General features: G+C 47.9%; 5 protein-coding genes across 5 annotated transcripts, besides 14 other annotated features; all 5 read right to left on the bottom strand.

Annotated features, from left to right (window-relative positions):
- Positions 1-12,837: part of a sequence feature (heterozygous, non-Esmeraldo-like haplotype) that runs on past both edges of the window.
- Positions 1,133-1,163: a microsatellite.
- Positions 1,361-2,542, bottom strand: Tc00.1047053510155.190 (hypothetical protein, conserved; the record flags this gene model as incomplete). Its single annotated transcript, XM_815031.1, has 1 exon — positions 1,361-2,542. The coding sequence occupies one exon, from the start codon at positions 2,540-2,542 to the stop codon at positions 1,361-1,363; it is 1,182 nt and encodes a 393-aa protein (XP_820124.1).
- Positions 2,729-2,856: a sequence feature (T-rich).
- Positions 3,197-3,218: a sequence feature (AT_rich).
- Positions 3,621-3,671: a sequence feature (GA-rich).
- Positions 3,987-4,006: a microsatellite.
- Positions 4,329-4,351: a microsatellite.
- Positions 4,643-4,663: a microsatellite.
- Positions 4,672-4,774: a sequence feature (A-rich).
- Positions 4,856-4,883: a microsatellite.
- Positions 4,902-4,963: a microsatellite.
- Positions 4,967-4,987: a microsatellite.
- On the bottom strand, positions 5,109-6,425 carry Tc00.1047053510155.180 (eukaryotic initiation factor 4a, putative; the record flags this gene model as incomplete). Its single annotated transcript, XM_815030.1, has 1 exon — positions 5,109-6,425. The coding sequence occupies one exon, from the start codon at positions 6,423-6,425 to the stop codon at positions 5,109-5,111; it is 1,317 nt and encodes a 438-aa protein (XP_820123.1).
- Positions 6,337-6,359: a microsatellite.
- Tc00.1047053510155.170 (hypothetical protein, conserved) lies at positions 6,612-7,298 on the bottom strand (the record flags this gene model as incomplete). The annotated part of the gene is made up of 1 exon (XM_815029.1): positions 6,612-7,298. One exon carries the CDS (start codon positions 7,296-7,298, stop codon positions 6,612-6,614), a length of 687 nt encoding a protein of 228 aa, XP_820122.1.
- Positions 8,102-11,017, bottom strand: Tc00.1047053510155.160 (protein kinase, putative; the record flags this gene model as incomplete). Its single annotated transcript, XM_815028.1, has 1 exon — positions 8,102-11,017. One exon carries the CDS (start codon positions 11,015-11,017, stop codon positions 8,102-8,104), a length of 2,916 nt encoding a protein of 971 aa, XP_820121.1.
- Positions 11,160-11,180: a sequence feature (AT_rich).
- On the bottom strand, positions 11,241-12,794 carry Tc00.1047053510155.150 (hypothetical protein, conserved; the record flags this gene model as incomplete). Its single annotated transcript, XM_815027.1, has 1 exon — positions 11,241-12,794. The coding sequence occupies one exon, from the start codon at positions 12,792-12,794 to the stop codon at positions 11,241-11,243; it is 1,554 nt and encodes a 517-aa protein (XP_820120.1).

Raw genomic sequence — 12,837 nt, 5'->3', positions numbered from 1 at the left:
AAGTACACCGCTCTAAAAACAAAAGCAGAGAAAAAGAAAAAGGAAGAAAGGGGTCTTCCTAAGCCTCTTGCCCGCCTCTCTCCCCTCCTTTCTTTCTACAGGTAAGTACTACCTCAAAGAGAAACGATAAGAAAAGATAAATCGTCACGATATCGGAGAACGGAATAAAATGGCAGGACATAAAACACAAAAACTACATTTGGATAGACTCAGCGTATCCACACTTCGCACCATTCCTGTCATTATTATCAATTTTTTTTTTTCGTGTTGTTTTTGTGACCTTCTCTTTGGGTGCCTTTTCATAGCCCTGGAAAAATTTTTCCAGAGAAGAAAGCCCAGCAAACAAACCCTAACCATACAGCAAGGAATATGCTCTAGCCCCTTCAAAGGCGAAGAGGTTGTGCCGTGAAGCCAATCATGCAGAAAAGAAAAAAACAGCTGTTCGTGCCGAAACCCAAACAAGAGACAAAAAAAATAATGCCTATGAGCCCAAAAGTCAAAAATAAGTAAATAAGAAACAGACGTGGCTGGACGGTGTTATATATTTTTTTAAAGACATTAAAGATCATTTACACTTCATGAGAACGATGATTTTGCGTATTTGCATGCAGAAGGCAATGCACACCACTCATGTCGACACCAAAGGGCATTGCCGTTTCCCTATCTTTTGATATAAATCCACTACAAAAATAAAAATGGTAATTCATAATAAAAATACGTCACAAACTAAATACTCAAACAGGTGCCAACGAAATAATTAACAAGTAGGCCGTCACCTTCATTGCCCCTCTCAAATTTAAAAGAGAAAATTTTTGTCAATTGCAATGAAGCCTTGTGTGGTTTTGAAGAACTGTTGCTCCGCACCGTGTGAGTCCATCCCCCACGCCAGTCATGTTGCATCACGTGACAAGTAAGTTCATTCAACCATTGGTAAATCCTGTGACTTTTTGTCCGTTTTCTTCCCTGAGAAATCATCGTCACAAGATTCGGTTTCCTTGCAAGATCCATAGGCGTCCAGCAACACCTTGCACACGGTCGCAAGAAGAACAACCCGCACAACCAGCTTGAAAGGGCATACCATGATGGAAACCCAAACCCACACACAATTTAAAAATTCCTTCCCTTCCCTGTGTAAAAATAAAAATAAATTTAAAAAAAAAAATGCATTAATGATAATATTATTATTCACAGAAATCATAAAAAAGTCGCAGAGCTGCAAAGACAAGATAACACGTGTTATATATATATATATATAGGTTATAGGTATAATGCACGTAACCTCTAAGAGAAACAGACCTCATGTTTTCGGATTTTTCTTTTAACAAGAATCCTCTAGAAATAAATAAAAATCACACACCTCTCAGGAGGGATCCCACGACAGCATGCTTTGGCGTACACGCCAACGGTCCTCTTTGCGGCCCTGTTGTGCAAGGAATTTATCCTTCTTCCAAATCTCCCGCATCTGCTGTCCACGACGAACAGGATCGGACCGATTCCGCAGCGTTGAGCCGTTTGGCCCCAATACAGCACATAAAGGCGCGCCCAATCCCCCACGGTACTTGTACCGAATATCACCTGTGAAGCTGTAAATGATATTTGCATTCCGTTGATTGAGCAATACTCGACTGGGGCGCAGCGGGATCTCTGGTGTAACCGGTGGCTGGCGCGGCCGACGTTCGTAGCACATGGCTAGATTTCTACCGCGCCCCTCATGGGAACCAAACTCTGTGTACCCCTCCTCATAGGACTCTTCTTCCTCATCGTATGAATCACTTTCTTCCCCGGTTTCGTCTTGTAGATCATCATTGTATTTGCTCGTGTATGCAGCCTTAAGTCCCTTTTCGTATCGTCTCATGTGGCGCCCCAATCGTGCTTGTGGGTTCAAATACCCTGTATCAGGGTAATGTAGGCCACCAGCATCGATGAACCTTCCAGTGCCAACAGCTGTTGGTACCATAATGGTCTCTTTCGTCCCAGCATTATTGCTAACTCCCAAATGAAATGTTTCACTGGTTTCCATACGACGCCTGCCTGAACGATCCCTCCTCATTGACTGTGCATTTCTCTCCACTACGACGCTTCCATCACTGTGGTAAGGCTCTCTATAACAATACTCTCGATGGGGCTGAGTTCCCGCAACTCGACCACGTCCAGGGTGTCTCCCAGTCCCTGTTGAGTTCATCGGCGTTGTGCGACCTCCACGTATGGAGTGCGAAGACAATCCAGGCCACTGCTTTTGCGACGTGGAGGTTCGTCGTGGATTCCCTTCTTCGCTCTCCACTTCAACATTTTCATTTTCATCGGGAGCCATGGTCACGTCGTTGGCTCCACGTGGTGGAGATGCGGAGACCTGACGGAAACTTTCATTCTGTTTCATGGGAGAAAAAGACCGCTGCTGCTGCACTTCGGCCTCGCGACGACGTGCCTCCTTCACCTGCTGCAATGTAAGAGCGATATCGTCGGCAGAGGGATTTTGGTAACCGAGCGAGAGCAGCACCCGTCGTACCTCCGCTACTTCTCTAGCGTCCACAAGAGCAGTCATATCCTGTTGCAGCGGACCTCAAAATATAATCGTCGCTCCTTCTATTTAACGCCCAAAGTTGAGTCCTCTCTTTAACTCCCCTTCCTTCTCCGCCTGATCCAAATCCCGCAAGGCCTCACACTCTCCGCTCAGAAGTTGTGTGGAAAGAAAAAAAGCGATGACGGAAGAAAGGCTCGGCCTCGAGGGAGAAAAGAGAAATAAAAAAGAAATTCCCGGAAAAAGAAGAAACGACAGAAAAAAAAGCCCACAACCAAACAGACACGCACACAAAAAAGGAAAAAGAACGACGCATACAAAAAAAAAAAAAAAAACAATCACTAACACAAATGAAAGTAAAAAGACGCATGGGTGTCGCGAAATTCGACAGCGAGAACAAAAAAAAAAAAAAAAAACAGGCGCGGCGTCCGGGAATTGACGGGAAGGCAGCATCGGAATGGTTCCTCAATTAATCAACACAGCAGTAAAGAAGAAAAAAAACATAAATATATATATATATGGGCACCCGTGCATCCCAACCACACACACACACACAGACACAAAAAAAAAAAAAAAACGCCCACATGCAAATAAAAACTTCATTGTACGTGTGTATTTGTGCAATTTACGGCTGTTAAATATTCATTTCCCCTCTTTTTTTTTTTTGCCCCGTTTTGGTTTATAATAATAATAATAATTTGGCGGCACGTTGATGCGCCCTCATTTACCTCTTCTCCACCTGCTGTTCCCGTTTGTCCGCAAGTTCAGGCAGTGAAGGCGGCCCTAAAGAAAAATTACACATCTTTCATCCAGCGAGAATGGCAAAAAAAAAAAAAAAAAGCACACATACACACACACACAAAGAGAAAAAGAGAAAAAAGGGAACATGTGCCTTCGTGTTTTGTAATACTCCGCTGTTCCTTCTAGTTTGTCATGATGAAACAACATCAATAAAATTTTCCCTTTCGTCTACTAACAATTCTTGGCACCTTTCTTATTGTTTGACATTATTCTTTAATATGTTATCGGCTGCTGTTTCCCAAGTTGTTTCCTCGCTTCGGCAACGACACATGTTGCCTCCCACGGAATCCGCCCACTTCTGCCTTTCCTTTTTTTCTTTTTCTTTCTTTTCCTTCTCCTACCTTCTCCCTCCCCCACCCCGCATGGATCGTTTGTCTGTCGGCCATGCGTGCATGTACCACGCGTGGATGCGTCGGACGGCGATGGGTTGAAAAAAAAAAAAGTGGTTGTTGTGGTGGTAAAAGTAAAAACATCTCACTGGACGCGGCTGGTGGCATCGTCGAGAAAAGTCCGTCTGTTCCCGTGACAGGCCACAAACATTTTCACATTCCATTCGCTCCTCCAAAATAATGACCTGCAGGAAAAAAAAGAAAAAGAAAAGAAAAAACTTTTTTTTTCCTGTTTTCTTCTTGAGTCCCGCACGTTTAATTAATGCGCCCACCACCCCGTGTGTGTGTGTGTGTGTGTCACTCTCCTCCCGCACATGTCCCCTGCAACACGCCCGCCACCGTCCTCCCCCCTTTTTGCCAAGCCCCCCGCACCGTCAAGTGCCGGTCGGCGCTCACTGCCGACGCAACAAACATGAGCAGACACACTTCACGTATTGCATTCGCCACATCCAAGGAAGAGAGAACAGTCAAGTGGAAGATCGCCCCCACTACTCCCCCTTCTCTTCTGCGGGTCCTTGTAGCTCTCATTTTGTTGTTTTGGTCCATTCCATCTATTCGCTCTTTTTTTTTTCCGAAGGAAGGAGTTACGTGCCTCCTCATTTGAGTCACCACCGTTCTTTTTATTATTATTATTATTATTATTTGTTGTCTGTCTGTCCGTCTGTCTCTCCTTAAGCACGGCATTCACCCGCAATTCGCCCCCCGCCTTCCTCCTCCTTTCCTGGTCCCGTCAAACCGCATGCACATGCAGGCAGATGGAACGGAGAAAATTCCTCTACTTTTTTTTTTTCATTTATTTACTTTTCCGGGGCGGGAAGAAGAAATGGGCAAATTTCATTTATTTATTTTTTTTTTACTGTTTTTTTCCCCGTCCGGCGCCCCATTTTATTATTAATTTTTTCCCCCCCTTCTTTTAAAGGCACAAAAAAAAAAAAATAATAATAATAATAATAATTGCGGGTCTTTTTTCTTTTATTTATTTATTTATTTATTATTTTGTTTGTTTTGGTTTTTGTTTTGCTCTTTTCTTTTTTTTTTTTTTTAATTATTATTTTGTTTGTTTTTTCCCCCGGGGGACGGTTGTGTTGGTTAATTTAAGAACGAAAGACGCATCTTCAACTCCCCCTCCCCTTTCGGCGATGTCGTCCCTCCTCCTCCTCCTCCTCCTCCCCTTCACTTAAGTTCAGTGGTTGTATGTATATAAACATTTATATGCGAATACATATATGTATTTATATATAATATATATAATATAATATGTGTGTGTGTGTGTGTGTGTTCCCCTTGGATTTGTTGGTTTTACCCCCTTTCCTATTCCCTTCCGTTCCTCATCGCTTCATCCCCTCCTCTCCCCGTTCATGCGTGCATCCGTAAGAGAAAAAAAGAGATTGCGGGTGGTGTTACTCGCCAAGGTACGCGGCGAAGTCCACTGGCAGCTCGTCAATCTGCGTGTGATAGTGTGACTCAATCTCACGCAGCACCTCCACATCCTTTTGCGTCACAAAGTTGATCGCCACGCCCTTGCGGCCGTAACGGCCACCACGACCAATGCGGTGCAGGTAGCTCTCCTTGTTGGTCGGCAGGTCAAAGTTGATGACAATATTCACGTGGTGTACATCAATACCGCGGGCCACGAGGTCCGTCGTAACTAACACGCGGGAACTCCCGTTACGGAAGGTGCTCATAACCTTCTCACGATCCTGCTTTGGCATTTCAGAGTGCATACAGCTGACGGTATGGTTGCTCTGGTTGAGCTGCTGTGCGAGCCAATCCACCTTGCGCCGGGTGTTGGCAAAAATGACGCTCTGCGCAATACTCACAGTCTCGTAGAGGTCCATAAGTGTGTCGAGTTTGTGCTCCTCCTCCACTGCAATGAAGTATTGCTTGATACCCTCCAGAGTGAGGCTCTCACGTTTCACGAGAATACGTGTTGGGTCACGCATAAACTTCTTCGTCAACTCAAGCACGTCATCGGGCATGGTGGCAGAAAAAAGGGCAACCTGAATCTCCTTTGGCAGATAGCGGAAGATCTCATAGATCTGCTCAGCAAATCCCTGTGAAAGCATCTCGTCAGCCTCATCCAAAACAAGGACACGAAGTTGCTCCGTGCGCATCGCACCACGCTTTGTCACATCCACTACACGCCCGGGTGTACCCACCGCCACAATACTGCCGGCCTGAAGCTTGCGGTAGTCGTCCTGCACTCGTGTTCCACCAACAAACGTCGCACAAAACGAGGAGTTCCCCTCCGCAAGAAATTCCCCAATACGGGTGATCACCTCCGCCGTCTGCAAAGCAAGTTCTCGGGTGGGAGAGAGCACAAGCCCCTGAAGAACGTTGTGGCGGAAGTCAAGACGCTGCAAAAGGCCAATAGAGAACGCGCCTGTCTTTCCCGTTCCGGACTGCGCCTGAGCAATGATGTCGCCACCGCGCGTGAACGGGACAATAGCACGCTGCTGAATGCTGCTGGGCTTTTCAAAGCCATGGGAGTAAATACCACGAAGGAGGTTCTGGTGCAGCGGCATATCGTCAAAGGACGGGATCGGACGAATTCCGGGCTGGTCATCCAAAAATGAGTCCTGGTCCTGCGGTTCCACTTTGCCTTGCTGGGCCATTATTCCGTTTCTTAAAAAAAAAAAAAAAAAAAAAAACTGGTTGGTTCGCTTGCAAAAAACTGCCGTGGCAACAAAGAAAAGAAAAAGAAAAAAAAAGTACATGCGTCAACACGTGCTGTTAGATGAATGGCAGAAGAAGAAAAATGAACATAAAAAATTAAAAAAAAAAGGGAAAACGCAGAGCCGCCACTCGATGCACTTCTCCTCCCACGCACATTTGTTGTTGTTTTTTGTCTTCGTGTTGACAAGAAAGAGAGAGAGGAGTTCAGCCACCGCGTGGAAAAACATTCACTGCGCACTCAACCGACAAAAAAAAAGACACTTTTGCCGGAGCGCGTCCTCCGCCTCCTCCTCGTCAAACGGCTCCCCACGCGGCAGCACCCAACACGCGGAGGAACAAAAACAACAACAGGAAGAATGCGTCGAGTCGGTCAAAGGAAGTGCCGACGCAAAACAGCCACATTTTTCCTCTCCTTTTGGGTCTGTGGGGCACAAATACACACGACGAGAGGCAATCGTCACGGCGGCGTCGACTTTCTTGTCATTACCGCGCCACGGGCCACACAGGCAAACAAACGGCCCAAAGACACAATAGTCCTCAACGGAGACGACCTCCGGTGACTCGCTCAAGAACTCCAATTTGCAGTGGGGTTCGAACCTGTTGCCGTGGCCGATGCGATGCAAGTTTGCAATGCGCGAAAAGGACTTAAAGTGGTTGTACGGGCCAATGGTCATGGGCACAGCGGACGGCGCGGATTCGGTGACATCCTCACAACCTCGCTCTCCATTAATGATGCAGGCGTGTTCCTCCACAATACAGTAGGCGCCAAAGTAAATCGGTCCACGTTGAGCAACAATCAGCGCAAACGGATGCACAACACATCCGATAGAGAAATGTACAGGGTAAGGCCCCTCCACTAGAGCTAGTACACTGACACAACTGTCGTAGCGTCCCTCCCCCGTCACAGTGGGCATAATGCTCTGTAACGCTCTTTAATAAAGGGGAAGGAGCTAAAAAAAAAAAAAAAAAAACAAGGGCAACGTCAATGCAGTCACGGCATGTCCACTTTTCATGGAACATTGAGGCAAGCAAAGAGGCACAAGGGAAAAAAAAAAGAATGTGGCAATAGAGAAATGAGCACAACACTTTAAAAAGGGCACGAAGAAAAAAATTCCGCAATAATTAAAAATCACAGACAGAAGAGGTGTCAAAAACGCATTTGCATGTAAATAAATGCTTGCGCGCGTTTCTCTGGAAATGAGGAGCAGTAAAAATGCAAAAAAAAAAAAAAAGATACATCCGTCATTTCAATCCCAAATATGCGAACAAAAAAAAAAAAGAAAGAAACGATTTTACAGGCGATATAAGAATACGCTCCTGTCCAAGACCCTGTCCCCTATTCCTACAAAAAGAAAAAAGACACACGGAGAAAGGGAGAGAGGTTGTGTGTGTGTGACACAAAGGGGAGTGGCAGTTTGACCCAACACCCCACACACTAAGAAGTAAATTCATCCAACACTCACACACCCGTGAACAAATGAATGCATAAAAGTTATGGCAGCCGGGCTCCTTATAAACTCACAAGGTGGAGTCTTTTTTTTTAAGGGCCCGCAGCCGTTGCACTCCCTCCCTCAGCGTGGAGGGCAACAGAGAAGGTGGTGGTTGTGGATGGGACGGCAGGAAAAAAAAGCCTCAAGTAAAAGGAACGGGACAGAAGACATCGCGCCCACAACACCCTTCATTTCATCCTCACCTTCCACCTGCCTCTTTTTCCTCCTCATTCGGCAAATCCAGGTCTCGCGTCTTCCGCGGCAGCCACCCACGAAGTCCTCAGCAAGGCGTGTGCAGTTGGCCGTTCTTCCGGGTTCCACTGCAGGCACCGCCTCAAGAAGTCCTCAAACGCAACGCCCTCCTCCTTCCCTAGTCGCGCCTGAATTTGTTCCCGCAGCCTCAGCCAGGCGGAAGTCACACCGCGACAGCAACAATGGGCCCCCAAATCGCGTCGCCGGGAATTGCTCTCGTTTGCCGGGACGCCCGCAGACTTGTGCTTTTTTGCTGTCGCTGACACATTATCAGCGACATCGCAGGCAACACGGGAGGGCAAACAAGAAGAATGCGCCTCACAACTATCATCAGTACAATACAGCTGCATTTGCTCGTATTTAGTGAGAAAGATAAAGCGGCCATGAGCGTCAAAAAACTCTCTCACGTACTCGCCCATGGGAGTAGAAAATATATAGCGCGGAGTAGGGGGCCCAAGAAGAAGCACCATCCGGCGCAAGTGAAACACGTCAATGTTTTTTTCATGCTCATTAAAGCAAACAGCACGAAACCAAAGATTGTGGACGTTGCGCTCATTAACACTTTCCACAGAAGCCGACTCTGTTGCGTTACACCCGTGAATTTCGCCAACACTCGAGAAATTTTTTTTCCCGTCTTTCCGGTCCGCCTCTCCTTCCCCCTTCTCGCGCTCCAAAGCCTCCGTGAAATCACGAATGGGATCAAAAAGACGACGATCAAAGAGAAGCTCATACGCAGTGCAGGCCACGGACCAAATATCCATGGTGGCATTATAGTCCTTCCCGAGGATTATCTCTGGAGAACGATACTCCCGTGACTGAAGCAACACACCACGTTTATAGCTTCGTCGTGCCAAGATATCCCGCTTTAACTCATTCACAAGGCTCGTTTCGCACGCTGACGGAGAAGACATCCTCAAAGAAGCCGCGAATTGACACGACAATGTGAAAACTGAAACTCTTTCCTTGCCATCTGGCGCAGTCATCACCGGCATGTCGGGAGTCAAAACACCACCACCGACGGGCCGACTGTAGGGGTTGGCGGTGTGTTTCGCCCCGTCCTCCGTCAGTTCCGTCAAGTCACCGCCGTTGTCCAACCCGCTCTTAAGAGAATTGTCGTGGTCCCGCTTCAAACGGGTAGAAAGAATAATGGAGTGATCAAAGTCGGAGAGTTGCACCGCGTGTGGAGGGTTCACTCGTGCGCACCACAGACCCGCCTCGCTCAAAGACTGAAAAGAATCGCCGCGGGCACTTTGACAACGCCCAGTGCGAGGAGTGTCGACAATATCTTTTAAGAATGGCGGCAATGACACAGTGGGTCGCTCGCCCACTTCAGTTCGAGAAGAATGTAACTTTGACGCTCGACCGCGCGGCACTCTCAAGTTTGATTCCGTCAGCTCGGAACTGCCTGAATTTTGCGTACTAAAGTTTTTTGCACCTTTTGCGACGTGCCCCTCGCGCTCCATTAAAAAAATACTTGCGGGCCTAATGTCCGTGTGGGCAATATGCATCATCGCAAGTGATGCAAGGTCCTCCAAAACGGAGCGAATGATACTACTGGCAGTACTTGCCGGTATCCCCTTGGGTCTTCTCCCATCCATGAATTTATCAAGAGAAGCACCCATCACATCCAAAACAATGCAATGATGCACACCAAATGCACCTCGGTGAGTAAATTGGTCCCGCATAAAAGATACACGACAAATACCAGATGACTGGGCTGTCCACTCACCGCTACTTTGAGAGTCGGTTTCAGAAAAACGACTGTGGCCAGAGAACATAGCAGACGAAACATTCGCAATCGGTGCTGTCGATGTGTTCAGTGTTGACATCTCACTTGATTCTACATTAAAACGTGGAAGAGAAAATTGCCGTTGTAGCCACTCTGCTTTTTTAAATTCTCTAATGTACGCCAACAACAACGCCTCAGACTCCGCACGTTCCTCATACATCAAACCACAACGGAACACTTTGATGGCAACAAAGAGCGGTTGGACCAGGGAAGAAAAATGCATGCAAAGTTGATGATCGTCCAAGTTGCTTATAAGCCGACGGCGCGAAACAGAGCACTGAACAAGATCTACAGCAAGCCACACACGACTACTGCGACCGCAACCCAACTGGCAGATCAAAGCAAATCGGTTATGAATAACATCGCCCGGAACGCAGGCAAGATGGCCCTCTTTTCCAAAGTTATTTTCGCCCTCCACAGCCTCCTCCTCTGTCTCGGAGAATTCCTTGTCGCCCTCGTCGGAAAAAATATCTCGCGAATGAGAACACCCAGGATAAGAACATCCGCCGGAGGGTTTTGGGCATTCCTTCTTGTCTCCCACAGGCATCGCCGCAGGCCCTTCCCCATCCTCATTGCCCTCGTCGTCTTGACGCTCGTCGCTATCGCATCGCACCATTCGCCGGCGATGGCGTCTGGATCCATTCCTGGCAGCGGCCAAAGCAGCCTGTACCTCCCACTGACGAGTGAGAGCCGAGAAGTCGTTGATTTGAGGGACATTGACAAGATCACCCTCTTTTTCGTCATGAGTGGATTTGATAGGTGTCGCCTCGTCTCTGCCTGGAAACAGAGCACGTGTCGTTGGCGTTGTAACTACACCAACAGACCGTACTTCTGAGCATCCACGCGCTTGAGTCAAGATGGCGCTGACGGTACCGTTGTCAGCACCGATGTCCAACCCGGTTGCAAGTAACTGAGCCGCCCTCTCTCCCCCGCCGCCGTAAATATCCCTCATATTCTTCTTCCGTTCCCAACAAAGTTGTTCCATTAGAGGCTCCAGCGCACAAGAGAAGCCCAAGTTTCCGGTGGTGCTCTCGGAGACCGTGCGCCACACCTCGAGCCGTTTCGTGTCCAGCCGTGGTGGGACTGAACTGTGTGTTGCCATTACCCCTAGTCCTTCCCCTCCCCGGCCGCAGGGAGAAACAACAACAACAAAAAAAAAAACACCGCTTCACCGAAAAACTGGCAGTCAACAGGAATAATAATAATAATAATTCAATTCCAACAACAACGACAAAAAACACGACAAATTATATATATATATATATGTATACTAATGGGCAGTGAACTGAGGACAAGATGCACACCGGCAAAGTTGCACTCCAATCTCATCCATGTGTCTTCTCCCGACAGTCCTCATTGTGCCTGTCCTTCTCCTGCCGAGGTCCCAAAGGCGGCATGCCCCATTGCAAGCGTAACGAGTCCGCGGGGTCTTCTATGCGCGGCGGAGTCCCATGAGCATAAAGCAGATAATTAATGGGTCGTGTCCTGGTGAGCATATCAACGGTCCCCCGCAGCAATTCCAAACTTCCATGGCGCTTTACCTGCAGCCATTTTAATTGAGGAACAAAGTCAATACGCTTGTAATTTCCCCCCTTCATAAACTTAAACCACACACGGCACATCCACGTGTTCACAGGATCAAAATCGCCATACTCCCCGTGGAAAAGATCCGTACAAGCAAGGGCTCCACTTTCACAATCGTAAAGTACGTATTCGTTTGTTTGATCATCACCAGCGACTCGCAACAAATCAATATTGGGTGTGATCCGGTGTTGTGCCACTTCACCAAGCGGAATAACACGAGGCGAGCGACGCACTTCGTCGTCAGCTTCCTGCCAGTTGGCAGCGGGAGCATGCTGGAGAAAAAGCCTGCACATGTTGTCCCTGTCTAAATTTGTGGCGGCAGCGGAGGCAGCGTCATTAAAATCCTCCGCATTGCAGGAATCATTCGTTTCCACCTCTGGAAAAGAAAGCCCTGTAACACCATTGCCCATATTCATGCAGCCACCTACACGACGCTCTTCCTTCGCAGACGGCTGATGCAGGGCGCCATGATGGAGTCCATCTCCACTGCACAGAATATCGGCGTCCGGAAACGCCTCGGCCCACACATTCACACTTCCCCATCCTTGCCGCGTGGGAACAACAATGGTTTTTACCACACGCTCCTCTTCATTAAGTTTCCGTATGGTTGCGCTAAATGTTTTGGGATCGGTGGCGATAGGATTGTAAAGAACTGTGTGGGCCCCTTCCCGCTCAACAAGTCTACGTGTCTTTTCTAAAGCACTCTGCTGCTCATCCTCAACAACGTGGCTTTGGCGCGTGTGTAAACTTAACGCTGAGTTTGGGGAAAAAGGGAAATTGCCACCGTTACCACTGCTGCAGTGACGTCGAGCTGCCGCCGCCCTTCGCCACCGGTGGCGTAACGTGCGCTCCTCCCATTTCCCAACGTCTTCTCCAATGCGTTGCTCTCGCTCTGCCATCTCTGCAGCATCTTCAGCCTCGCTACTGAAGGTGGGCATCCTCCCTTTGGTCTCGACGTTGTAGTCCGTCACAAAAACCATTGTGTTGTCCAGCTTACTGCTGTCATCCCTCATGAAATGCAACCCCTTGATGATTTTCATCACACTCTGGCATTCCTCAGTGAGGTGCAGCTGCGGGGAAGGCTGGGAGGGGTCACTCTGCTTTTCAATGAAGTACGGGTGACTGTAGACATCGGCAGCCAATTTGCCACGAAACAAAACCGTCAGCGCGGCAAGGCCCTGTGGAAAGGGCAAAAAACCACGAACGATGAAGATGTTGGGACTATGAATGTCCGTGATGAGAGTGTAGTTCCTCCGCAGTTGGTCTTGCATCATGTATGCGGCTTTGGACATCATCTTTCCCGCCACTAAAACCAACTCCCCTCCTCCTTGAGACACT

This window comes from Trypanosoma cruzi, genomic scaffold, assembly GCF_000209065.1.
Source record: "Trypanosoma cruzi strain CL Brener 1047053516651 genomic scaffold, whole genome shotgun sequence".
Classification (NCBI taxonomy): Eukaryota; Euglenozoa; class Kinetoplastea; order Trypanosomatida; family Trypanosomatidae; genus Trypanosoma; species Trypanosoma cruzi.
Note: the sequence above shows the minus strand (reverse complement) of the source record. Positions and strands in the feature narration are given on the sequence as shown.